The sequence below is a fragment of the Bactrocera tryoni genome, chromosome 5 (genome assembly GCF_016617805.1).
Source record: "Bactrocera tryoni isolate S06 chromosome 5, CSIRO_BtryS06_freeze2, whole genome shotgun sequence".
NCBI lineage: Eukaryota > Metazoa > Arthropoda > Insecta > Diptera > Tephritidae > Bactrocera > Bactrocera tryoni.
The window spans coordinates 50422713-50448373 of record NC_052503.1 but is presented as its reverse complement, the minus strand read 5'-3'; the positions used below and the strand labels follow the sequence as shown (position 1 = coordinate 50448373).

General features: G+C 33.7%; 1 protein-coding gene across 2 annotated transcripts; it reads left to right on the top strand.

The window, feature by feature from the left end:
• The first annotated feature begins 110 nt into the window (after positions 1-110).
• LOC120776469 (folliculin-interacting protein 1) lies at positions 111-24462 on the top strand. 2 transcript variants are annotated; one of them, XM_040107138.1, is made up of 8 exons: positions 111-178; positions 896-1314; positions 19205-19487; positions 19576-20625; positions 20748-20935; positions 21005-23171; positions 23240-23509; positions 23577-24462. In XM_040107138.1, the coding sequence occupies exons 2-8, from the start codon at positions 1055-1057 to the stop codon at positions 23781-23783; spliced, it is 4425 nt and encodes a 1474-aa protein (XP_039963072.1). In that variant the 5' UTR covers positions 111-178; positions 896-1054; the 3' UTR covers positions 23784-24462. The 2 variants fall into 2 exon arrangements, with proteins under 2 accessions (XP_039963072.1, XP_039963073.1); XM_040107139.1 differs by lacking the exons at positions 111-178; positions 896-1314 and adding an exon at positions 16919-17931.
• The last annotated feature ends 1199 nt before the right edge of the window (positions 24463-25661 follow it).

Sequence of the window (25661 nt, the reverse complement as noted above, 5' to 3'; positions counted from 1 at the left end):
TTAATAAGATTAGGAGCTTCGCGTGTAGGCACGCTATAATGTGATTTTACCGCACTAAAACGTCGTGTGTTTATTATTAAACGAACAGTATTTCGTCTGTATCAAATGTCAAAAAATGTGGATATCGTTGGATTGCAGTTTGTTTGCTACAATTGCTATTTTTGCGAATTTAGCGAATGTAATTATAAATAGCTTTGTCACATATATAATGAGTTCAAATTTTAGATTTAGAATTTTATTTATTTTCGCTTAATTTCTACCAAATTAAGCATAAGTTGGACAATGTTTCTGTTTGGGAAACTAAAAAAAAACTGATGTGAATAATAAAAAACAACCATTAATGTATGTGCTTTGTTTTCGCCGAAAATAGTTATAGTGATATATTTATTGTGTATTTCTAAAGCAGTGCATAGTGGATACTATACAAATAAAAAGAAGCTGCCTCATAAAAATTTTTGCCACAAAGCAATATAATTAAGAATGTTTTAAATCGTTAAAACTACATTCTTATAAAAATTTAGTACACCCAAGAAAGTGGTCCAAGGACTTCTGTAATGACGGATATTTTTAATGGCTTTGTATAGTGTGATTATGTTTGTGTTGTTGCACATTTACTGCTTTCTTTAAAATCCGTGTTATATATTTTCTTTTTGTCGCGAAAATAGTGCTTACTCTCTCCTATTAGTAAAAAAGTTTATACATATATGATGTGCTTATTGGCATTCATATAAAAATAATTCGAAACGATAAGTATTAGGCGATTATAATATCAAAATGCACATAATTTTTTAAGTGAAATGTGTATGGTTTTAAAGTGCAATATTTCAAAAATATATGTCGAATAAAGCATGTTTTAACATATGATAATGATTAATTTTTTGTGATGACTTTTTAGATTACAGATAATACATAAAATTGGTTTCAACGAAAATATGAGTTAGCTATAAGTTAGCCTAAAATTTTAAAGATGAAAAATCAGTAGCGTGCGGACATAAGAACACTAATATAAAAGTTAGAAGTGTGTTTTAATTCAACAGCTTTGAACATACACATTATGGCATTGTTGAACAAACTTTTTTTTCCAACGGCCAATACATCTACCATTTCTACTACAAACTCACTTGCAACGTCTGCATCAACGTCTGGTTCTGCTTCAACATCTCTTCATGGTATAACTTCTGCTCCAGCAGGTTCTTCAGTAAAATCTTTAGAAAACTCACGAACTTCAGAGGCGATTTTCAGAGGAATAAGTGGAGTAACTAGTCCACGCGTACATAACAACAATCAAGCGGTACACTCCAAAAATTATTTAAGGTAATATAAACAATACAATAAATCCGCAGATATCTATAGGTAATCATTAATGCGTTTAATGTTTTTTTTTTTAAAGCCCTTTAATATTTATTAAGGCACGATTCACAATGGTATATACGTTTAAACTTCTAAAAATAATTAAAAAAATAATTTCTCTTAAAAGTTGCCAGCTTCAATTTTAAACACAATAAGGGTATTCTCTTGCTCTTGCAAAACCCGGTGCACGGTGCAAGAATTGCAGATTTACAACGGCACAACAACAAACACACGCAGAAAAATATTTGCAAGGGCTGTAAAATATGTCAGACCAAAACCTATGTATATTTCCATGCAATGTCACGCAAAAATATAATTGCAACCCTGTTGTAGTTGCCATTTTACATAAAGAGATATTTTACATCGTTAAATTGTTCAGGAAGATAAGTTTTAAATGAATTTTGTTATTTCTACTTAAATTTTAAAGATTTGTTACAGTTTTTTTCTTAAAAATGTATGCAGAAGGTGCGCCAATTCACAATAGCCATGCTTAATAGTCATTCACAACAAATTGACCGAATTAGCCATTCATATATCACTAGATTCTGGAATGGGTGCTCTCGTGCTCTTGTATATTTCGGTATAGTATTTTTGCAATCTGCAATCTTGCAAGAGCAAGAGAATACCCCTAATACGTTATGTTCAATATTTTTAATATTAATCTTCCACAACGAATGTACATAAAAGTTGCTTGCATTTTTTTGTTTTGTGTTTTAAACCGCAACAGCATGGATTGCGCAAGGTCCAAATTCCAAAAATAATATTAAATAATATAATAATATAAAATATTTTATATAGGTACCGCAAAATAACAAACAGATGTGGCAACGCTCGTTTTCTTCATAATTGTAAACAAACTATACTTTGCAACGATGAGTGTGCTAAGTGGTTTTTAAATTAATAAATTTGGGTCAAATATTACAAAATAAAAGTGAAATGTGAACTTATTTCAATGTTTAGAGTGTATATTAAATTATACCAAGTGAAAAATGGAAAAGAATTTAGTGAAACATAGAGAAATACCATAGGGGGTTTCTCTTGGTCTTGCAAGATTGCAGATTGCAAAAATCCTGTACCGAAATATACAAGATCACGAGAGTATCCATTGCAGAATCTAGTGATATATGAACGGCTGGTTCAGTCAATTTATTGTAAATGATTATTGTGCATGGCTATTGTGCATGGCTAGACATGGCTAGAAACATCTATTTAAAATTTACCTTCCTCAACAATTTAACGTCAAAATATGTATTTAAATAAAATGACATCTAGCACAGGGTTGCAATTATTTTTTTACGTGTCATTGCACGAAAATAAACATGGGTTTCGGTCTGACATATTTGGCAGCCATTGCAAATAATTTTCTGCGTGTCCAAGAGGAAAATTCCGCAATTCTTGCTAGTCCAGTCATTTGAGCTTAAATTAGGTAAGAATCTCGGAATTCGATATACTCATTTATTTGCCTGTAAATACATGTATACCTACCATATGTAGGTTTTGAGACAACTTTAGGGTGTCAATATACAAGTATTTACAGACATATAAATCGGTATATCGAATTTCGAGGTGAACTTACTATAATGACTGGACTATGCACCGCGCAAGGGTTTTGCAAGAGCAAAAGAATCCCCCCTCATGTGTTTTTAGTGCAAAATTTTGAATTTTTAATCGGGAATATTTTTGCATATTTCTCCTCTGGAGAAGCTCTCCTATCCGCACATACCCCATTTATACGGAAATTCGTTTTTTTTACTTCTCCGCCAAATTAATCGGAATCGTGCCGAAGCGAAGTAAACAGAAAGCAAGTCAGAATTTACGCTTTTCGTTTTGACTTCTCTTTGTTATTTATTTCCTGTTTTCTTATTTTTACTTTACAGATTCAGTAAATTTAACTTAAACACATACATATGTATGTATTTCAAAAATATATTTCGATCCCTTAAAAATTAATAGAAATTAAAGAAATAAGTGTATAAAGTGTAGTAAATAAAAAATGTTTATGGTATGTGAACGTACTTAAACAAAAGAATACTTCGAACTTATCTATCAAATCAAGAGCCTGAAGCAAGCCAAAGTTGTAAGAGAATCAATCAGTAACCTATAAAACATACAAATAATTAGTATTCTTATCAATTTTTTTAATCTATTCTTTTTTCAAATATTGCATTTCAGCGGAAGAGTGGCCAAAAACATTTTGTATATATAATTAAATTAAATTAAATTAAATTGTAATGATAAAATTATTTTAACCCAGAATTGCTCTATCCATTTTCATTTACCATACTGCACTATTATTTTCTCTTTAAGAAATTTTGTATAATTTGCTGAGGTATAATCTATGAACCCCTATTTAGGGAATTCATTCATCTACAAATTTAATGGTTTTCATTTATGATTTCGACTTTATAGGGGACAAAATATTATTAATTTTGAATTACAAAATAGGCGCAAAAACTTTATTTACGAACATACACATACATTTATATGTAAGTACATATGTTCCTATACATTAGTAGTAAAGCGAATGCAAATTGGCACTCTGCCACATAAGCTAGTAGCCTTTGAGTTGAATCGGACTGTTCATTAATTTGCAAACAAGATCGCAAAATAAAATAATAGGTATATTCGTATGTATCTATGTATGTGCATCTGTAATCTGCAATATAATGATGCTTGCTAGTCTAGTGTTTTTCGCCAACGCGTGCATATGTTTACATATATACAAATGTATATGAAAGAGTTTGTAAATAAAAACAATCACATGACTCGCTAATCGGCTGCCACCCGTGATTATTATGTCATATGTTCGCATACTGGTCTCTTGCTGATATTGCCTTTTTACTTTGTTTTATTCGTATTATTTACTCACTCTCTTAACGCTCCCAGTGTGTTCAGGGTTGCCAATAAAGTATGGTATAGTAAAATTTGCTAGATTCAAAAATAAATACAAAAAGCAAATGCGACTAATAAATAAATAAAACTAATACTAAACAAAACGACAGAATATGCATATGATTGGGTGAAATAATTGATATTTGAGCCTATCTCATATGCCTTCAATTTAATTTTGTTTATTTTTAATAAAACAACAATAAGCATTTGCACGAATTGATGCTTGATCAAAACAAAAACAATTTGTTGAAAATTCAAATTTAGACAATTGAAGTGATCGGTATTTGTAGTTAAATTTTTTTGCATATAAAATTATATATCAATATAGATTTATATAAAGAGTGTATTTCTACCTGCGTGTTTCTCTAAATTTTATTTTAAGGATATTTTGATTGAAATTGTGTACAACCAATAATAATAATTGTTGTGACACATTTTGCGTAAAATTTTTTTTAAAGTAAACTAAAGTTCAAATGAAACAACAATATGTTCTCTGATATGATTAAGCCTAATTTTGCTTAACTGGGGTATGCCTCTAATATTATACTCATCCGCAAGGTGAGCATACAATCATAGCGGTCGTTAATTCTTTTAGCTTATTTTCTCTTGCGGTCGCTAGCAGTAAACATCTGTGCTGGTCCCAACTGACCCAACAACACCCAATTCGATGATAAAATGATTACGAACTTTTTCAATTCGTCTAGATAGCCGGCTGCTAATGATAACTATAATACTAGTTTTCATTACTACGACTATTAATTGATTAACATTCTGTTGATTATTAATAGTACTGATATGTACTACATACTTACAAAGTATCGTAAATAGTAAAATTTATTATTGATAATTATTAATAACGTGGAAAGATACCGAACGCAATTTATTTATTTACTTTTTCTTTTTTGAAGAACATAAAATGTAAGTTGCTTAGGATCAGTTCTTCAAAAGTTTTATTCAAATAACTATTAACATTCGAACAGGCAATAATATCTTTGTACAATTGTTTATATTTTTATAATTTATTTGGACAATATAAGGTAAATACATATACTATACATATGTACATATGTATGTACATACTTAAGCCCGTGTCGCATTCAATGACTAATAAATTATCTTTTATTCATGTTTAAAGAGAAATAATATCATATTTAATTTCATATATGACTTAAATAACAAAAATAAATATATTTGTAATAATAGTTGAAATAGGAACTTAAATTTCTAGCAAATAATAAAAAGACTAAACAAAATGGCTGGAAAAAAATAATAAGTACATCAGGTATCTGTGAATGAAAATTTATTAGTTTGAGTTTTCTGTCTCCTATTTGATTTTTCATCATTATCTAGTATATTCGCCATTATTTTCAATTCCTTTTGAAATTCGTTTTGGCATACTGGAGATAAGTTTGCTGCAACGTATCAATTGGAATCTCATCCCCAAAATTCCCTAACTGATCCCTATTTTGAAACGATTGCTTTCTAATCTGTTCCTTTAGCTCCCCCCAATGGTTTTTATACTCTCGCAACAAAGTTGCTAAGGAGAGTATTATAGTTTTCTTCACATAACGGTTGTTTGTAAGTCCTAAAACTAAAAGTGTCAGATATAGGGTTATATATACCAAACTGATCAGGGTGACGAGTAGAGTTGAAATCCGGATGTCTGTCCGTCCGTCCGTGCAAACTGTAACTTGAGTAAAAATTGAGATATCATCTATCTCCATAAGAAGGTTAAGTTCGAAGATGGGCAAAATCGGCCCACTGCCACGCCCACAAAATGGCAAAAACCGAAAACCTATAAAGTGTCATAACTAAGCCATAAATAAAGATATTAAAGTGAAGTTTGGCACAAAGGATCGCATTAGGGAGTAATTTTTTTGGAAAAGTGGGCGTGGCCCCGCACCCTACTAAGTTTTTTGTACATAACTCGGAAACTACTATAGCTATGTCAACCAAACTCTATAGAGTCGTTTCCTTCAGGCATTTTCATATACAGTTCAAAAATGGAAGAAATCGGATAATAACCACGCCCACCTCCCATACAAAGATTATGTTGAAAATCACTAAAAGTGCGTTAACCGACTAACAAAAAACGTCAGAAACACTAAATTTTACGGAAGAAATGGCAGAAGGAAGCTGCATCCAGGCTTTTTTTAAAAGTTGAAAATGAGCGTGGCATCGCCCACTTATGGACTAAAAACCATATCTCAGGAACTACTAGACCGATTTTAATGAAATTCGGTATATAATATTTTCTTAACACCCTGATGACATGTACGAAATATGGGTGAAATCGGTTCACAACCACGCCTTCTTCCAATATAACGCTATTTTGAATTCCATCTGATGCCTTCTCTGTATAATATATACATATGTACATTAGGAACCAATGATAATAGCGGAATAAAACTTTAACACATACGGTATTTGAAAAATATGTATGTAAATGACGGATAATGAAATCTCGATTATCACTTTATCATGCGAGAGTATAAAATGTTCGGTGACACCCGAACTTAGCCCTTCCTTACTTGTTTTCAATTGGATTCAAGCCGGGAGATTGACATAGTCATTTAAGAGAACTCTCACCATTGTCATGGAACCAATCTTTTACCAAGTATACTTACGATCATTATCCTGCTAAAATTTCCATATTAGTGGCATACTTTCCTCAACATATGGCAGCATCGTGTTTTCCAAGACATCTTTACATTGGAACCTATTCATGGTGCTTGAAATACGATGTATTGGTCCTTCACTATACCACGAAAAGCAGCTCCAGACCATTATGTTGCTGTCACCGTGTTTAACGGTGTTTTTTGTAAACTGTGAATGCAATTCTTTGCCTTTCGGAAGATGAACATTCCGTCAGGCATCATTTCCGAACGAATTAATTTTTGTTTCGTAGCTCCACTAGATATTGCGCCCACTTTTTCCAACCACTTGTGCCAGACCATTTGCAGGATTTTTAGCGAATTGTAATCTTATCTGTAAATATTTTTTTGCAATAGTCGTATTCTTCTGGCTATACTGCCGGTTAAATTAGCTCGATATAGTATTCGTCGGGCCATTCGGGAAGATATTATGCTACCAATATCGGGTGATAATATTCTTGAAGACGTTAATGGGACCTTGTAGATGTCTTTTTTGGTCGAACGCGAGTTTCAACATTATTTTTAATCCTTAGAGCACGAAATACAATGAATGGCCTAATGTTTTAGCGATATTCCTAAGACTTTGGCCCTCTTTTCTGAGGTTTAAGACGATTTCCTTTTTCCCCGCACTGCAACGCTTTTTTCTACCCATCTATGCAATTTTTTAGTTTTAAATGCGTTATAAACATGGAGCTATACAACCGAAAGAGCAAACCATTAAAATAAATCGTCCGATTTGCTGAAAATCTTAAAATAATTAACAATGTACTTATTATTTTGACCACTTAGAAAACGAACATCAACAATAAATTGCCACGCCCACTTCAAAGAGGGGATTCAGCATTTTCTTTTCACTATAAAAGGTACTACCATATAGAATTTAATAAAATCAAGCCGTAGTTGCATTCTTGTACTTCCCCAAACATTCAATCATGACTGCAGCCTAAAGGAATGTACTTATTATTTTGACCATATGTGTATGTACATATATGTATCTTATATAGAAAAATGGAATATTATTTCATTATGTGCGCCCTTAATGTCCGAACCTCAGCACAGAAAGACGTGGAAATTTGCTTAGGTATCCCTTTAGTCCTGGAGAAGGTCCCAACGGTGGTCTTTTTACATATGTATGAGTCAGAATTTACTGAAAGTTGTTACTGAACAAGAAAAGGTTGAATCGTAATTTTATATTAATGCGCAATAGCTTACAAATATTTCTGAAGCATGATAGAATAATGCAATATTTAAACGGCAACAATCAAATTTGTGTTTTCTTACGTGTACTTCTATCTGGCTTTTAGCCGTCGATTTTGCAATTACATTCGATAAATGTTGAAAAAGCTATTAAAACTAGACTACTTTTTATCATTTTATGTTAAAAGTAAAATGTGAAATAATTCATATACAAAATATATACATATGTACATATATTTGAATAAATTCCATTCAAGGGCATTTATTTTACAATTTTCCAGTTAACAATCTTTTTTTAAGAACCAGCAGTAATCTGCCATCTTTTAACTATCTCATAACCCTTGATATCTCTCTCCCATTACCTTTAGAATCTGAAGGAAGTGCTTTGTTTCTCCTCAGTATAATTTTCTAAATTCCCAGTATCTGCACGTTTGATTTTTATTCTCATGTTCGGTAAAGAGCACTTAATATTTGTACGCACGAGAAAGTGCGCACAATCCTTGTAGTGATAGCAAAAGCACATTCAATACTTTTATGAACAATTTTTTTTTTTTTAATCTGGGCACATGAAAACAAAAATTTCCTAAGATATCTAGAGCAACTAAACAAAAATCTAGTTTTCGAGCTGTGTAATATTTTAATGGAGATTTAGATATCAGTGCATTTTACAAAAGTTTTCTTGTAATATGTTTAAACATATACTGAAGCACATACAATTTGTATCTACATACATACATATGATTTTAAGCGAAAATTGTTAATATTATCTGCTTTGTCCTCAATGTTATTTACTATTAATTGTTGTCAAACCTAATTATTTGATACATACATAAATACCTATTTATATGTATATACATAAATACATATGTATATTTAGCAATGTGAAATGAAATAAAACGTTTTGATGATAACAAATTGGTAGTAGTTTGGAAGAGGTTTGGAAAGCATTTTGTTATTTAAAGATTTGTCACTGATTCGGCACTGATCATAAGAACTTTATAGTATTGAGAACCAAAACAAACGTTATAATTGTAAACAAATGAAAGTTCGTTGAGGAGCGATAACATGCAGAAGATTGTCCTACTTGCGCCATTTAAAGCCATTGATTAGTTACCAATCGCGATCCCGTTTTTCGCACCTGGTATGTATACATACATACATACATACATATTTACTCAACCGAAAATAATTTACATGTCACTATTCGATACCAAACGAGGTTTCAGACAAGTGCGACTTCTTCAACCTGCTTCTGGAGAAAATAGTTCGAGCTGCAGAACTAAATAGAAAAGGTACCATCTTCTATAAGAGTGTACAGCTGCTGGCGTATGCCGACGATATTGATATCAACGGCCTCAACACCCGCGCCGTTAGTTCTGCTTTCTCCAGGCTGAACAAGGAAGCACAGAAAATGGGTCTGGCAGTGAACGAGGGCAAGACGAAATATCTCCTGTCATCAAACAAACAGTCGTCGCACTCGCGACTTGGCTCTCACGTCACTGTTGACAGTCATAACTTTGAAGTTGTAGATAATTTCGTCTATCTTGGAACCAGCGTAAACACCACCAACAATGTCAGCCTGGAAATCCAACGCAGGATTGCTCTTGCCAACAGGTGCTACTTCGGACTGAGTAGGCAATTGAAAAGTAAAGTCCTCTCTCGACGAACAAAAGCTAAACTTTATAAGTCGCTCATAATTCCCGTCCTGCTATATGGTGCAGAGGCTTGGGCGATGACAGCAACCGATGAGTCGACGTTACGAGTTTTCGAGAGAAAAATTCTGCGAAAGATTTATGGTCCTTTGCGCATTGGCCACGGCGAATATCGCATTCGATGGAACGATGAGCTGTTCGAGATATACGACGACATTGACATAGTTCAGCGAATTAAAAGACAGCGGCTACGCTGGCTAGGTCATGTTGTCCAGATGGATGAAAACGCTCCAGCTCTGAAAATATTCGACACAGTACCCGCCGGGGGAAGCAGAGGAAGAGGAAGACCTCCACTCCGTTGGAAGGACCAAGTGGAGAATGACCTGGCTTCGCTTGGAATATCCAATTGGCGCCACGTAGCGAAAAGAAGAAACGACTGGCGCGCTGTTGTTATTTCGGCTATAATCGCGTAAGCGGTGTCTACGCCAATTAAGAAGAAGAAGAAGATTTACATGTGCATACATACATATACATATTCAGCTGTGTTCATGAAAATAATAGTGCCGGTGGCTACTAACTATTTAACAGTCAAATCACATGATAAGAACAATATTCGATCAGAAAGTTATAAAAAACTAATTTTTAATTAATGTATGATATTTTTACAGTTTTATTTAGCAAAAAAAAATTTAGTTTACATACAGGTTTAAAATTAAAATAAAATTGGAAAATTATGCTGTTCAAGAAAATAGCAGTGGCTATTAAAAAAAGGATAAAACTGAGAATATTAAAGTAACAGTAAATATTTCATGTTTAATATGTTTCCTTAGGTCTAATAATTTGTTTTAAATCCGTTGTTGTTCATAACGGCTAGGCATCGGCGTGGCATGGAATCAACGTTTCACAGAGATTTGAGTTCAAGGCTCCTTAACAACTTGCCAAAGCTTTGTGCTGTAAAAGCACCTTAATTTTTCGATCGGGTTTAGGTCCGGAGATTGTACTGACCATGGCATCAGGTTGATGCTTTCAGATGCAAACCACTATTTAGCAAGTCTGCTAGTCTGCTCGTATGTTTAGGATCTTTATCCTGCTTAAATGCCCACTTTAATGGCATTTCCCAACCAGTATACATCATTACATCTTTCAATATATTAACGTACACTGCTTAGTCCATAATGCCACTGATCAAAGAGATTGGACCAACGCCAGCATACGAGAAACAAGCCCACACCATAATCTTTATCCCACCATGCTTAACTGTCTTTGCGGTGTATCTTGGGTGGTATTCTGTGTTTGGGGGACGACGAACATACTGTCTGGAGCGGATACCACAAAACAAAACAATTCTGCTTTTCATCCGTAAATAAAATATTGCGCCACTTTTCGGCGGGCCAATACATATGGTCTTTCGCAAACTTAATTTATTCTTTATATGTCTTGCCCTGATCTCTTAACTTAACTCTTAGTTCTCGCTTTTCGATTAAGCAATCCTTTCATCTACCTGCTAAAAAAAAAATAAAGACCGATTTCAATAAATTTATATCACACAATTCTATATTATTTGAACACACTTACAGATGACAGTTAAATTCCTTTTTTTTATTTTTTTTCAACTATCCCGTCTATTCCCGTACTATTTTAATGAATAATAGATTTTTGGTGCAAATATTAAAATGTATCATAAAGAGAGCAACGCAAAATAAAAATAACGGAATTTTGTTGTTTTTTTGTTAACAATATTCTGTTCTACGAAAGTATTGTACACCTGTTCAAATTGCCAGATAGAAGTGAGTGTCTTTAAAAAAAAATATGTATAATTCACTTTTTTTTTATTTACGAACGTTTCTGACCGAATAATTTTACCAGAAGTGATGTTCAAGCAAGAAGAAACGCCAGTTTCGGTTGCACCGAAACTATAATAACATTAGATTCCAAAAAGATCGATGAATATAGAGTTGCCTCGCCAAATTTCGTGAACATTTTTCTTCCAACCAAATTCGATAAGGTTTTATCAGGATACCTGAAATGAAACACCAACCAATGAAGGATCATTAAAAATGTTGTACAACTTTAACACATCATTTTTTTTATATTTGTCGTAAATCAAACTTGGATGTGCGACAGTCATATGCTGTCCTATATATGTACATTGCTTAAATAGCATGTGGCTCTGTATTTATTTTCTTTTGGGCCTGAGGTTTCGTTCGTAATAGTTGCTAAATGTTCTAATTAACATCAATAATTTGTAAGTACATAATCATACAGATGTATGCATTTGTATTTAATAATATCAGACACATGGTTCACACTATTGTACATCACGAGAACAAAAATGATAATATAATTTTTTTTTTGTATTTTTATTCCATTTGCATTATCTTTTGTTATCGCTGATGTATCTATTGAACATAAAAATATAAAATCTGGCAATTTTTTTTTGCTTCACACGGTTATGGTTTTGATGCTTACATAGATAATGCAAAATTTACGTTATTTTTACATTCAAAAGCAAAATCCATTTAAAGTGCACGCGGAAACTGAATCGATAAAAATTGTATTTCTAGTTTGTTACAACCATTTTTATGTTCGTGTGAAATTTGATCTACATACATATATATGTCAATTAGGGTGTGATTGTTGCTTGTTTGTTTACGACGCGAAAGGTTTGTCTGGTGATTTTTACTATGCAAATAAAAATTGAACAATGAGTTTGTTAGAACTTTTATCTTTACAATAGAAAACTTGCGTCATACGAGTCGTCTAGCCACCTCTGTAAAGGACGATAACATCCAAAGGTTAAAGAGACTGTTTAAAATCTTCTTGGCATGAGAAAGACATCAGAAATCTTAGCATCTCTTATGAATCGACTCAACCATTTTGGTAAATGTTTTGGATATGAAGAGTGTCGATGATAGACCTGTACAAAAATCTTGAAAGCTTCCGTCACATTCTAGATTGCTTGCGACTGGCTTTTGGGCGAAACATAGTCATCGCTCAGAAATCATATTTGCCAGATTTTGCGCTCTGTGACTTTTTATGTTATAACAATTGGCATGTGTAGATCAAACTTCACACGACGTAAAAAAGATTGCATCAATATAGAAAAAATGTGCATCGATTCGGTTGATATATACAGTAGAATCGCGAAAAAGTTAACCAAAATGTCCCAAGAGTATTTTACTATTTTGAAATATTAACTTTTCCAAAAGTTTTTCGAATTTGAAAAAAAACTCGAAAAACTTAGATTTAGTTTGTACTTTTTCACATTATACATACATTTGTACATATTAATTTGTTTGTTTGATATCTGAGTTGCATCATTATTGTTTTCATACCAATTTGTCAAGGTATTGAGGCATTCAACTGCTTCCGAAAAACTCACTTTGTGTTGCATATTTTCCTTGATAACGGATCCTCAACTTCATTGTCAGACACTTCGAAATCTGCGTCATCTTCCGTATTTTGAACATCGTTCCAATTTTCGATGTCTTCAGTGCTGTCGTCAACACCACCCACCTTGCACAATAACCCAAAGTCGTTTGAATTCATCCAAGACTTTTGCGATTTAGCATATTCCATTGGATTTTCCAAACTGTTGAAGCAACGGGGGATGCGGATTTACCAATTATCAATGAATTCAATTTACGCGAACCATCTGCGCAACATAAATGTGATTCTAACCTTAGCTATTTTTCGGCCAGGTGCCGTTTTTCGCAAATTTCATCTAATTTGCAATGATTTATTCTGCTTTGTTGACATTTTTTAACACACTAACTATAAACAACTCACACCTCGCGACACCGACAATAATTTTTTTCCATAGAAATTTGGGGAATACATAGCAATTGTTTTTATAAATTTTTGTAGAAAAATACAGTAACCAAAAATGGCTAACAAACAAACATCAATGGATATGCAAAATTTCTACTACGTATTGTAATGAAGGTAAAAATACCCGCGAAATTGGAGAAATTGTTAAAAAACCACATACTACGGTACAGTACCTAATCCAAAAATACACAAAAAAAAAAATTGAAACGTAGACAGACAAAGTAATAGTGGAAAACCCACAAATATTTGCACACCCCAGGGAGAAAGAAAGATTGGGCGAAACTTAAGCAGTAATCATCGCGAAGCAACTAAAATAAGCTTCCATAGCCGATATCCTTTCTTAAACGGTCCGAAATTTTTTGCATTCACTCGAATTCCGAACATATACGCGTAAAAAGCCATATTTGTAAAATAAAAATATTCCTTCACGATTATAAAGAATTATATGCACTACCAGAATGAATTTCGAGATACCGCAGTTTTTACTGATGATTCAAAATTTACTAATAATAATTTTATTTGGGTCTGATGGATGTCGGTTTGTGTGTCGAAAAGAGGGACAGGCTCTAAAAAAGCAAAATGTAAACAGCAGTGAAGCATGGTGTAGATAGCGTAATGATGTGGGGAGCAATGGGTTCGAATGGCGTCGGCAGTCTTGTTTTTATCGATGGCATAATGAACCAAGTTGAATATTTGAATATTTTCAAAAAATAATTTGGCCCAATCAAACGATAACGATCCAAAGTATTCAGGCTTAATAGTTAGGGAATGGCTATTACACCACGTAAGAAAAGTACAACCTCATCTTCCATAGAGCCCTATTGAGCACTCGTTGACATACATGGAAACTGAATTACAATTGATAAAGAAAAGTACAAGCTATCCTGGATACCAAGGGTGATCATACAAAATACTAATAATGTCAGTGTATTGTCATATAACACAATATTTTTAATGAAATTATAGGGTACACGTTTTTTGGTTCTCGAATCTTGAGTTGTTTTCGCTTTTTGAAGTTTTTGTTACGAATATGAATTGTAATTAAAAAATTTTAACTATTATAATGAACATAATACTCTATACAATTTTTCTTTTTTGGATTACTGTAGATCTGTCCAAGTCAAGTTTCATTTGGAGTGCATACTGACTTAACGATTTTGTTGGAATTCTGCTTTTTATATTACATAAAATTAGCTACATAAATATTGTTATAGTGTGCTTCATATAGAAATTGTTCGAATTGCACTTTGTATGAAATTATAAGTGATTGAAACTTCCAGCAATACATGTTCAAATTAGTCTTCTTGAAATGTGGCTGAGACAGGCCAGAGTTCTCCGACACTGCCTCTGGCGTAGCGGTGACGAAATCCTCGTTGCTGAAATTAGGTATAAGAAAAACATTGGATTCATGTCTGGCCATCAGACAAGCTCTGGTTCTAGGATTAGGACAACGTCGACTGCTTCAATTTTGAAAATGAAATAAATTTTAGATATGAAAAAAATTTCTAAATTTATAGACTTATTGCCATGAACAATACTAATGAAACATATTTATATCATTACTAATTAAATAAAATTCCACACTTCCGCAATTTGAAGAATAAGAAAAGTGTACGGTATGACATTAAAAATAATTTCTTTTACCGTATCAAATTATATGGTTTTATTGCGGTTGATTTATTATCATATGTTAGAGTGGTCTAAATTGTAGAAAAAGTAGCGATCGCAAACGATCCTCTCACTGAGCGCTACTTGGCCCATGTATAATGTTAACACAAGGAATTTGTAAAAAATACTTGCTTTCGAAGGTCTATTTTAATAGCATATACTTGTACGTATATATATTTATATATATATATTATAATAATTGTATATGCTAAGAATATCTTCTATCCAAAATGGACCGATTTAAAAAATATATACATACATATATTTAGTTCTCTTGCGGAGAACTCCATTTCCAAAAATTATTTCAAACGATCCAACGTCGAGATGTCTTCAGCTCTTATATTGGCTAATAAAGGGCCAGTTAGGACAGACTTCATAAACTAGCGCAAAATTATAACTCCAAATGATGTAATTCAGTTTATCAACACCTAATTGAACTTGTTTCAAAACCATAATAAGCTTTATATACGTATGTATGTATATATAATTTTTTTATTTTTCTCCAAATGTGTTTTATTCCTAAATTTTTACCTCTAAATATACTTGTATATTGTCATAATTAAGTTTATATTAATTAATCATTTTTACTGAAATACATCCACAAATACCACTTTTTAAATCGGTCCATTTTTGGGATAACTTTTACCAAATATTCAATTTAATTCGATTTTGAGTTATTCTTGCAAGAATGTATAAATACTTAACATCAGAAATTGTCGATTTGGCTTTTATTGCTCTAATAAGGACGGTGCTTCCGTAATATTATAATGAAAAAAGACATTCGAAAGAATTATATTCAAATATAGCGTATCAAAAAAATACAAATTAAACTCTGTGAGAGCTTAGGCTACTGTTATTGCCTTTCTGAAAAATATATGTAATTCAATAAATAACATCTGCGACCAATTCAACGTCAACAACCGGTAAGTACGCCGCCAGTTAGCTAACTTAATGGTTTTCTTTAAAGTAGTGAGTGATTTGATTGAAGCGTCTGATATTAACAGCTGTTTCCAACACGCCCCTGCGGATCCGTCGTTAAGATGCAATCATCTACTAAAAACTATCAAGAACTATGCATTTAAAGGCCCTCACAACCGCATCGCCAAGCTCGTCTATACAACAAAGTGGATTTCCATAGTGGCTCGCTCAGTACCTTTATTCCAGAAATTAAATTACGTCTATTACAATACCGTTAGTCCAATGATAAATTTTTAAATTGTCGATTTAATAAATTGTAATCTTACCCCTCATATAAATTCTTATTTTATTTGTATAATGCCGATTGGCGTGTGTATATTTAAATAAATAAATACTATGTACTTATATAGAGTAACCATGCTCCAAACTTCTCTACATATTTGCAATTATATGTATATATGTATGTAAGCTTTTTGAAAATAGCTGCTAAACCAACGCTAATGAAGGCTGTTGAAAGTTAACATGAACGACTTTTCAGATTAAAAGGTTTGGAAAAGGAAAATGGGAAGCTAACATGAAATGGAAATTTCCTAAAAAAAATCGATAAAGATTTCCGAGCTTTGTCGAAAAACGGCCTTTAATATATATAATATATGTAGGTACATGTATATGTAAGTATATATATATACAAATATATACCAATCGTTGTACTTGGGAGCCAATTGGTCTACCAGTGAGAAACTTAATTGCTGTGTTGGTCAGCACGTTTGTGCGCGTTTATGTACAGTTTATTGACTGGACAGATCATGTGAGCTGCATACAAAATTCACCCCAACCATTTATTTGGTTTGCTGACGTCCGAGTTTCTAAAACAGATCGTATGAATTGTTTTAATGTGTTGAGTTTGCTCACTGCTATTTATGTATGGATGCCGAACACCATCTCAGTCGGCCGGCGAGAGCGAAGCTAGCACAACGCATAAAAATATATCAAGATAACGTGAAAACAGTTAGGCAATTGTGACAAATAAAGTCAGCTACTGTGGCTACAATCTCTAGCAAAACACAACGCAGAATGCGTTCAAGTAGCTCGCTTCACATATTGTAATACGCTCATAATTAAATTTATTTATTTTTGAAATTTAAGCAAGTGCGAATCAATTTTAGTGGCAAATACACAAAAAATAATGACACGAGTTGAACTTTATATAGTAGAAAAATCTATTTTCTAGTATTGGGATCTATTCAATCTTTAATATCGTCTCTATAAAAAAAGAAAACAGTGAAGTTAAAGTTTTGATCCAAGAACAACGGTAACGGGCTAGTTTGTACCTTAGTCTGCGTGTGGAAGTGTTCGTAGTACCAAAACCGTCTTCTCAATTGTTTCTTATTGCGCGCGATTCTCTCTATGCTTAGCTGTATAAATACCATATGTGCATATACCGATAATGTGAATGATATTATCCGCCTATTCATATTTTACAACCTCACGTTAATCATAGAGTGTGAGAAAGCAACGGTGTGAAGCGATATTTATTTTTCAAATGTATGGAGACATGTGCAATTTATATGTTTTATCAACTTGAACGGCGGCTCTTTTATATTTTCCACCATGATAATTAATTGGTCTTTGTTTATTGACTATTGGCAACAAAGCGAGAAATATTTGTCAAAAATTTGAAAAATCTGCTAAATATATTATAAAATTAATAAAATTGTGGTTTAAGGTTCTTCACCTTTGCGAATGCGTTCCGTTATTTTGCGCAACAAGTAAGTGTGTACGAATATCTATATTTATTTAATAAATAATATATATTTCTGCTATACAATAAACTCGATAGTTAAGACTTAGATGTTAGAGTAGCATATTTCGGTTAATTTCACTACTTTCAAGTACAATAATATCCAAATGCAATTTGTAGGAACTGAATTTGAAGTCATCCAAGCTTTCATTCTTGCAATATTTCAAAAAAAAATTTCAAATAAAGCGAAAGAATAACCATATGTTATTTATCTTTTCGTTCTGTAAAAAAACTACTTGCCAGAGCTGATGATCGCTATCGCTGCTATCATGCCCACTCAACTTAAATTGGTTAGCACACTCATGATTTTAATGAATAATGCTCACGTGCTTCGCTAAAATTAGCAGACTCTCTTGTAGAATGCATACGTGTGAATGTGTGTAGATATAACACATGCAAATTTTTAAATAGAAATCTGAAAGCTGAAATATTCGTACAATGTATGTATTTTTTCTTAACATATTAAATGTCAACTTCAATTATGAATGTGTAATTTATATTTAATTTATTTTCACATACCTATTCCAAGCATTAAGGGGAGAGTAGGATTATTTCATGTAAAACAAGACCCATTTTTATGAATATTTTTATGAAATAGTTAAAATCTGTTTTTAGAAACCAGTAGTACATTATAGTATGAAATTTGAAGAATATTCAGTTAATTTATGGATAAATAGTAAAAAATACGGCAATGACAGCAAAAAAACTTCAGTGTTATCTCGTAAATTATTAGGGGACTCAAAACTTGTCGAAACGCATCGTAAAATCATAAAACCATAAACTTTTACACTTGTTTAAAAAAATGTTTTTTGATTTACATATAAAAATGAGTTTTTGCAATTACAATTCTCAAAGCTATGTTTTCCGTTTGTTATAGCTTACAACTTTATGGGACTATATGAAACCCCTATATGTATACGAATAATGTTAAAAAATCAAAACGATCAGTGCAGTATTTTTGGGGAAAACGCTTTAAAGTTGTAAAATTTCATTGTTGCTTTGGTTTATCATAAACAACTTGGTGAATTTTGAGAACAAAAAACCTTTACCAAAAAGATTATAACCCCCTTCTCACTCTCCCCTTAACATTTATATATATGTATGTATAGTATATATTTACTCTTTACTGAAAATCAGCAGCGAAAGATTTTTTTGTTATCTGATGTCTTCTGAAGACTACAATATGTCCATATATTCATCTTTACAGTTAATATTTTGAATTTCCCTTTGTTCATTTACAGCCAATTCCCATTTGATGGTCGACAAGTGCGAGTCCTCCTTTATCGAGAATGCGACAAGACCGGCCGCAAGTTGTTGTTCGACTCCAACGCACTGCAAAAAGTGACACTAAAGGAAACAAATGGCAACATTGGCAAAAGCGGTACTGATCGCTTTACAAGATTCAGTCAATACACTACAAACAATCGCAGCCGAAATGGTAACGCAAATAGTGGTAAATCTCAAGCTTATAAAACACATTCCAGTAATAGTTTCATTGAAGTTTGTGAAGAATATGGCTATAAGGTGAGAAACAGTACATTAATGTAATACATTTACTTATAAACAAAATTGATTTCTAATATAATACTATACTTAATTTATAAATTTTTAGCATGTACAACCAAACTCTGCAGAATTTACTAATATTGGAGAAATGGTATTCGGAGCGTCGGCTATGTCCTTTCGCGGAACAGCTTTTAAAGTACATTGGTTACAACAGCCACCTCGTATCTTATGTTCACAAGTTTTTCTCACACCAGTCTATTCTGGTAATGGACATTCGCCATACTCGACTATTTCCACAAACAGTTTGGCCACACCACGTACTTCTATATCTAGTGAACATGGCTCGATGGACAACTTTTCGATGAGTTCTTTTTCAATGCTGGGTTATCCTTTGAGCATTGGCCGACAATTTAGCCTAACTCCAAGCGATCGTAATAGTTTTATAACTAGCCCGCTGGATGTACCAGATCAACAGTCATTATCAACAGCTTCTGATGGTGGTAGAGCGGATAGTGTACCACGTTTATCGTCAACATACAGCACTGTTACCGATTCGGGTTACGACGGCATGAGTAGAAGTCAAATGTCCAGCGATCAATGGTCAGCATCGTATCAGTACTCTACACGCAGTAGTCTCGGCTCCATGTCGTCGGAGCAAATTGACACATTGCAAAAATACAATTTTGAGTCAATATATTTTGCATATACACCATTGTTCGACGATAATACAAGTGACGGTAGCCTTCAGCGTCGCATCTCTCGTAATCTACGCACATCGTTTGAGAATGAACATGCAATTAATGATTTAATTGGATTTATCAGTGATAACTATTCGTCAACGGGGAATTCCAATTGTGGAGGCAGTGAAGGCGGGAATATGGGTGTGCCGAATTACAGACGAGCCAGTTATAGTGCGAATGAATCACGCAGTAACCCAGAAATTGGCCGACGTCGAGATACGTTGTCAAGTGTTGGCGGTAAGCCTTCGCATCGACGTGCTAAGCTGGGCCTGGCTGTGTGCATCACTATGAGTGAGTCTTTTGAAGAGGAGATGGAACTATTTTGTAGTGAGCACATAGCATTGCTGGAATCGATGTTGGGTCGGTTGCGTGCTTGTACGGAGCGAGCGTACATCAATCATAAAGAATTTTACCAGGTTAGTTGAAATATGTACAGAAAGTGGGCTTTGAGTGCTTATTGTCACATATTATCCACATACATACATATATATATAAGAGCTTTGCATTATTTTACATCCAAATAAATAATGTTTTACAGATTATGTTTCAAGCATGGCTGGAGACACAACAGTGGTTTAGCGACTTGTTCACTGCACCTCGCATCAAATGCCCTATTTGGCTCAGTATAACCACCAGCGGCAACAAGTATTCAAAGAGCGTTGCAGAAAAATTTATGAAAGAATTATGTTGGCTGCTTACATTTGCTGATACTAAGGATACTAATTTGTAGGTGCTATATAAATTCTAAAATATGGAAATAAAAAAATCTTTTATGAACTTATTTACTTTTTATAGTTTTATCAGCACTATGTTGACGGCCATTTTAACGCACCATCTGGGTTGGGTATCCACAGTTGCCGCATTTAATTCCATATCTTCCGTGACTGAGTCATCTACAGCAGCGATAGAACAACGCGCCAAACTTCTACAAGTCTCACAGAAACATCCCTATAATGCCCTCTGGGCACAAATGGGGGACCTATATGGAGCTATTGGACTGCCACCACGATTAGCGCGGACGGTTATATATGGCACAGAAAAATTAGCAGTGGAAAGACTGCTTAACATACTCACCTATTTCATACGATGTGGGGAAGTGAGACGTTCAGCTAAGCGTGAAGACTTTAACAAGGATACACTTAATTCTCTACTTCAAAAGCGAAAAAATGAAGTATTAAAGAAATGTAGCAACGGATCATATCAACGTGGTTCTAATCCCAAAAAGTCATCTCTCTCTGGGGACATAATAAACGGTGGCGGGGGGCTAAAACGTACACACACTTGTAAACAAAATTTAAACACTATATCAGATAGTGGAGAATTATCTGAAGAGACGGTAGGGGAAGAAGAGAAAAGCAGTGATGAGGAGATGGATGGTGCTCAAGTTGTCCGCACGTTAAAAAAGAATGAAATTCCCAATGTATTGGCGTTTAGAGATTCCCGCTTTGTTCAACAAGAATTGCGAATTGGAAATTACCTAATGGACACAGGCATTGAAAAAAAATCGTTGTTAAAAATGGGAACATCTCAAAACAGCTGTAACAGTATGTCTCTAGCAGAGAAAGAGGGAAAAATAAGAGTTTTAATTACAACACCTGATAATGAAGAACTGTGCATAGAAGATGAAAGTTCACTCGGTGGTGGTAGTACAAGTGAAGAAGGTGCTGTAGAAGCCATTGAAATAGATACTGGTATTGAAGGACACTTTGCATTAGCGGATGAGGGGGTTGTGGATACAGGAAAGAGACACTTTTTCTGGCAAGTTGTAAAAGAAGGTGTCAGCCTAAAGCAGCTACAACGGGGAGAGAAAGCATTGAATATGTCTTATTCTGGTGACGGTGTACAACTCCGACATCAAATGGAATTAGATGAACCCATGACTAATCTGTCGCTTTCAGATCTAATTACACAAAATAGCATGGGAAAGACTGATCGCATGACATGGGGCATAGAGCCGCGTCGTGAAAATGTGAGTTTAGAAGAAGAAATTCATTTTGACAATTGTCAGAAGAATCGTGCCAATGTAAATGCAAATTCTATAGGAGGTGTTGTATTTATGTTAGGCGAAAATGAGCCACTTGTTAACATTAAGAAAAGCAACGAAGATCTTATAACAGCTATTGAAAAAGAGGGTACAAAAACAACACATGTGGATGACTCTAATACCGGCAGCACTCAACAACTTTGTCCACTACATCAACGTACACACGGCCCAACATCGAAGCGACACTCGGGCGTTAAGTTTAACTTTGAACAGTTTCCGCAAATCGCCACTAACTACATGAAAAGCAAAAACTTAGTGTTATCCAACTATGACCTGTTATTGGACAAGAGCAATAAATTTAAAACACAATGTGGTGGTGTCACGTTAGAAAGTTTAACTTCAGATTGTTCGTCATCTGCGTCGACAGCTATTGAAAGTACACCAGATAATTCTACGGAATGTATGGTTTGCAATAGCATACTTAATTCATATCAAACGCCCTCCAACGCTACTGAATTGGAATTTGAAACAGATGAGATACGTTCTCCCCATTGTCAACAATCAGCGACCAAAGTGTTGAGGAGTCCGACAACACACATGCCATCGATTAGCACGCGTACTTTGCAGCCTATCGGCTCAGCTGCTTCAATTGATACACTGAAAGCTTCGTCTGTAGATAATTTTGCAGAACTTGAGCCTAAATTGTGCTCACCGCCATCTCCAACGGAGCGACATAAGACGTACAACACAAATACACGAAAAGTATCCTCACACCGCGGTTCTATCTCATCTGTTGCTGCAAAGTGTGCGGCAGTAAATGAAGCATTACATTTAGTGAAACTACCGGTACCCGGAATTAGAGATATACCGCAAGAAGACGAAATAAGTGCTGGAGATGGCATGAAATTGCGAGCAGGTTTCGTACCGTCACTTTTTCTTAATGTTAGTGATCATTACGTGTCTGATATGGTCTTACAGGTAATTAAATTTTAATTGAAATTGAACGAAGCTATGATAAATAATTTGTGAAATGCTTATTACTGTAGGGTACTTGTGCCCCTCCAGAAAAATGGCAGATGTCACTTCGAGAAGATCTGGCTTTATCAGCTCGTGCTGCATCACTAATTTCATTGTCTGCTGAGAATGTGGCTATCGTAGCGGATATGGAAAAGTGGGATGTACGATTGATTTCGTCACAACTTCAACATTTTCCATATGTAGGCGAACAAAGTACTCCAGTGGGAATGTCGCAATTAGTGTCCAATATGCTCGAAACCGTGCATGCAATGAATAACGCTGGAATTTCCGCGTATGAGGTTTGTGTTGCTATTGATTTGCAAAATTATGTATGGTACAAAAAATATTGTTAAAAAAATTTTTCAGTGTTTGGCATTTCTGGAATCGAAAATGCAAGAAATATTTCTCCAATCGGAATCGTTAGCCGCCTTTCTACTCGAAACAGAATTTTGCCAGTTAAGTACTGTAACCACAGCACTTAATCTTAGTGAAAACGATATTCCACTGCTATTATCGATTGCATCCATTCATACACCTCAAATAGCTAAAAAGTGTGGAATTAGCTTCCGGTGACAAGCTATCATTCTAAAATGTTTTCATTTCGGGTGAGGTACTTTAAGAAGTCATGCAACGCTCAATTTAATACTCTAAGTAAAAATGATATTTTCCTCACATTCATTTTCGTTTTTGTTTTTAAAAACAATGAATTGCTTGACAGGTTAGATCATTTATATGATCTTGTGATATGTTTATTATGTACATATATTTATATTAGGAAAATACGATTAGCGTAGATTATTTATTTATAAAAAATCACATTCACATTCACAATTCGATGATTACAGAGATTTTGTAATTACTACAAATTCCAATGCGAAATGTGTGATAAATATATATATGTATGTAGATGTAATTTCTTACTATAGTAACTACTGTATAAAACTTAAGAATTTAAATTGCTTGTGTCGATATTAATGAAAGTTAATTTTAATTAATTTATTGCAATTATCAAAATTGTGGGCATAGACTATAAGGTTCAATAGCTCTAACAAGGCTATAATAACTATTTAAGAATAATGTGACATTTGAATTTTCATAGGTTAATACCGTAATGCAAGACGTCAAATATATGTACTTTGTTTCATAGCTACCAAAATGGGTTAATATAAGTATGAATAGGACTTTAGTCCGAAAAAGAAATGTATTGATTTTCAATATACATTATTGAATATATTTTTGATAAAAAATAAAAGGTATTTTATTGAAAAATGTAACGGACACACAAAAGAATATATAGTATTCTTTTGGTTATACTATATGTGGTTAGGAGTAGTGAAAATTTGCAAAAAGTAAATTTGTTGCATTTTTTAATGTATAATTTACAAAGGATATTTCTATGACATATTTTCTGAACACTTGAAGTAAATCCGACGAATACTTTTCGAGGTATTCGATAAGTAGCAAAGAGTTCTCGGGCGCTCTGGAACGTGCTTGTAAAATTTAAAATACGAGTATGTTTTCGGTTTTCCAAAGTTACAAAGGAGCATAAAATACTAAAAACGGATTAACATTTTAAGGGAACCCTTGAATATATCCAGAGAGAGATTAATTTTGACAAATTTTAAACTTATTTCCATGTAATAGGAATATTTATAACAAGGAAGAGAGGCTTACCCTTTTTTAAATAAAATTTAATGACTAATTTACAATTTCATGTGTTTTCCTTCCATCTATGAAAATGAGTAAAGTCTCAATTTCAATTGTGGAGGCATGAGAAACCGTCAAATATATTGATATCAATACTCGAATGTTCACAAAAATTCGTACACTCGCATGAACAGATAGATAACATTTTTTTTTACTCAAGCATTTTGTGGACAGAGTATAAAAATTGTTAGATATAGAGTTGTATAAAAGTAGTATTAATATGACTGGGGTGACGAGATGAGTTGAATTCTGGTTAACTGTAAGTCAGTCCGTTCGTCTTACCTAAAATGCAAATTGAGAAATATTGATGAAATTTGCTACATATGTATGTTCGAAAGGCACTCTGAGAAGCTTGGTATTGGCAATCGCACCACTGTACCGTCTACCAAATGATTTTTCAGGAGAAACACTATAAAGTGTTATAACTAAAACTGTAATTCAGTGCTTGGTCAGTGATTGGACCTTATCAGTGTGGCTTTACACCTGGCAAATCAACAACCGACCAGATATCATCGGCCTCAACACTCGCGCCGTTAGTTCTGCTTTCTCCAGACTGGACAACTGGTTATGGAAGTGAACGAGGGCAAGACGAAATATCTCAGTTGTCGTACTCACGACTTGGCTCTCACGTTACTGTTGACAGTCTTAACTTTGAAGTTGTAGATAGTTTCGTATATTTGGGAACCAGCGTAAACATCACCAACAATGTCAGCCTGGAAATCCAACGCAGGATAACCCTTGCCA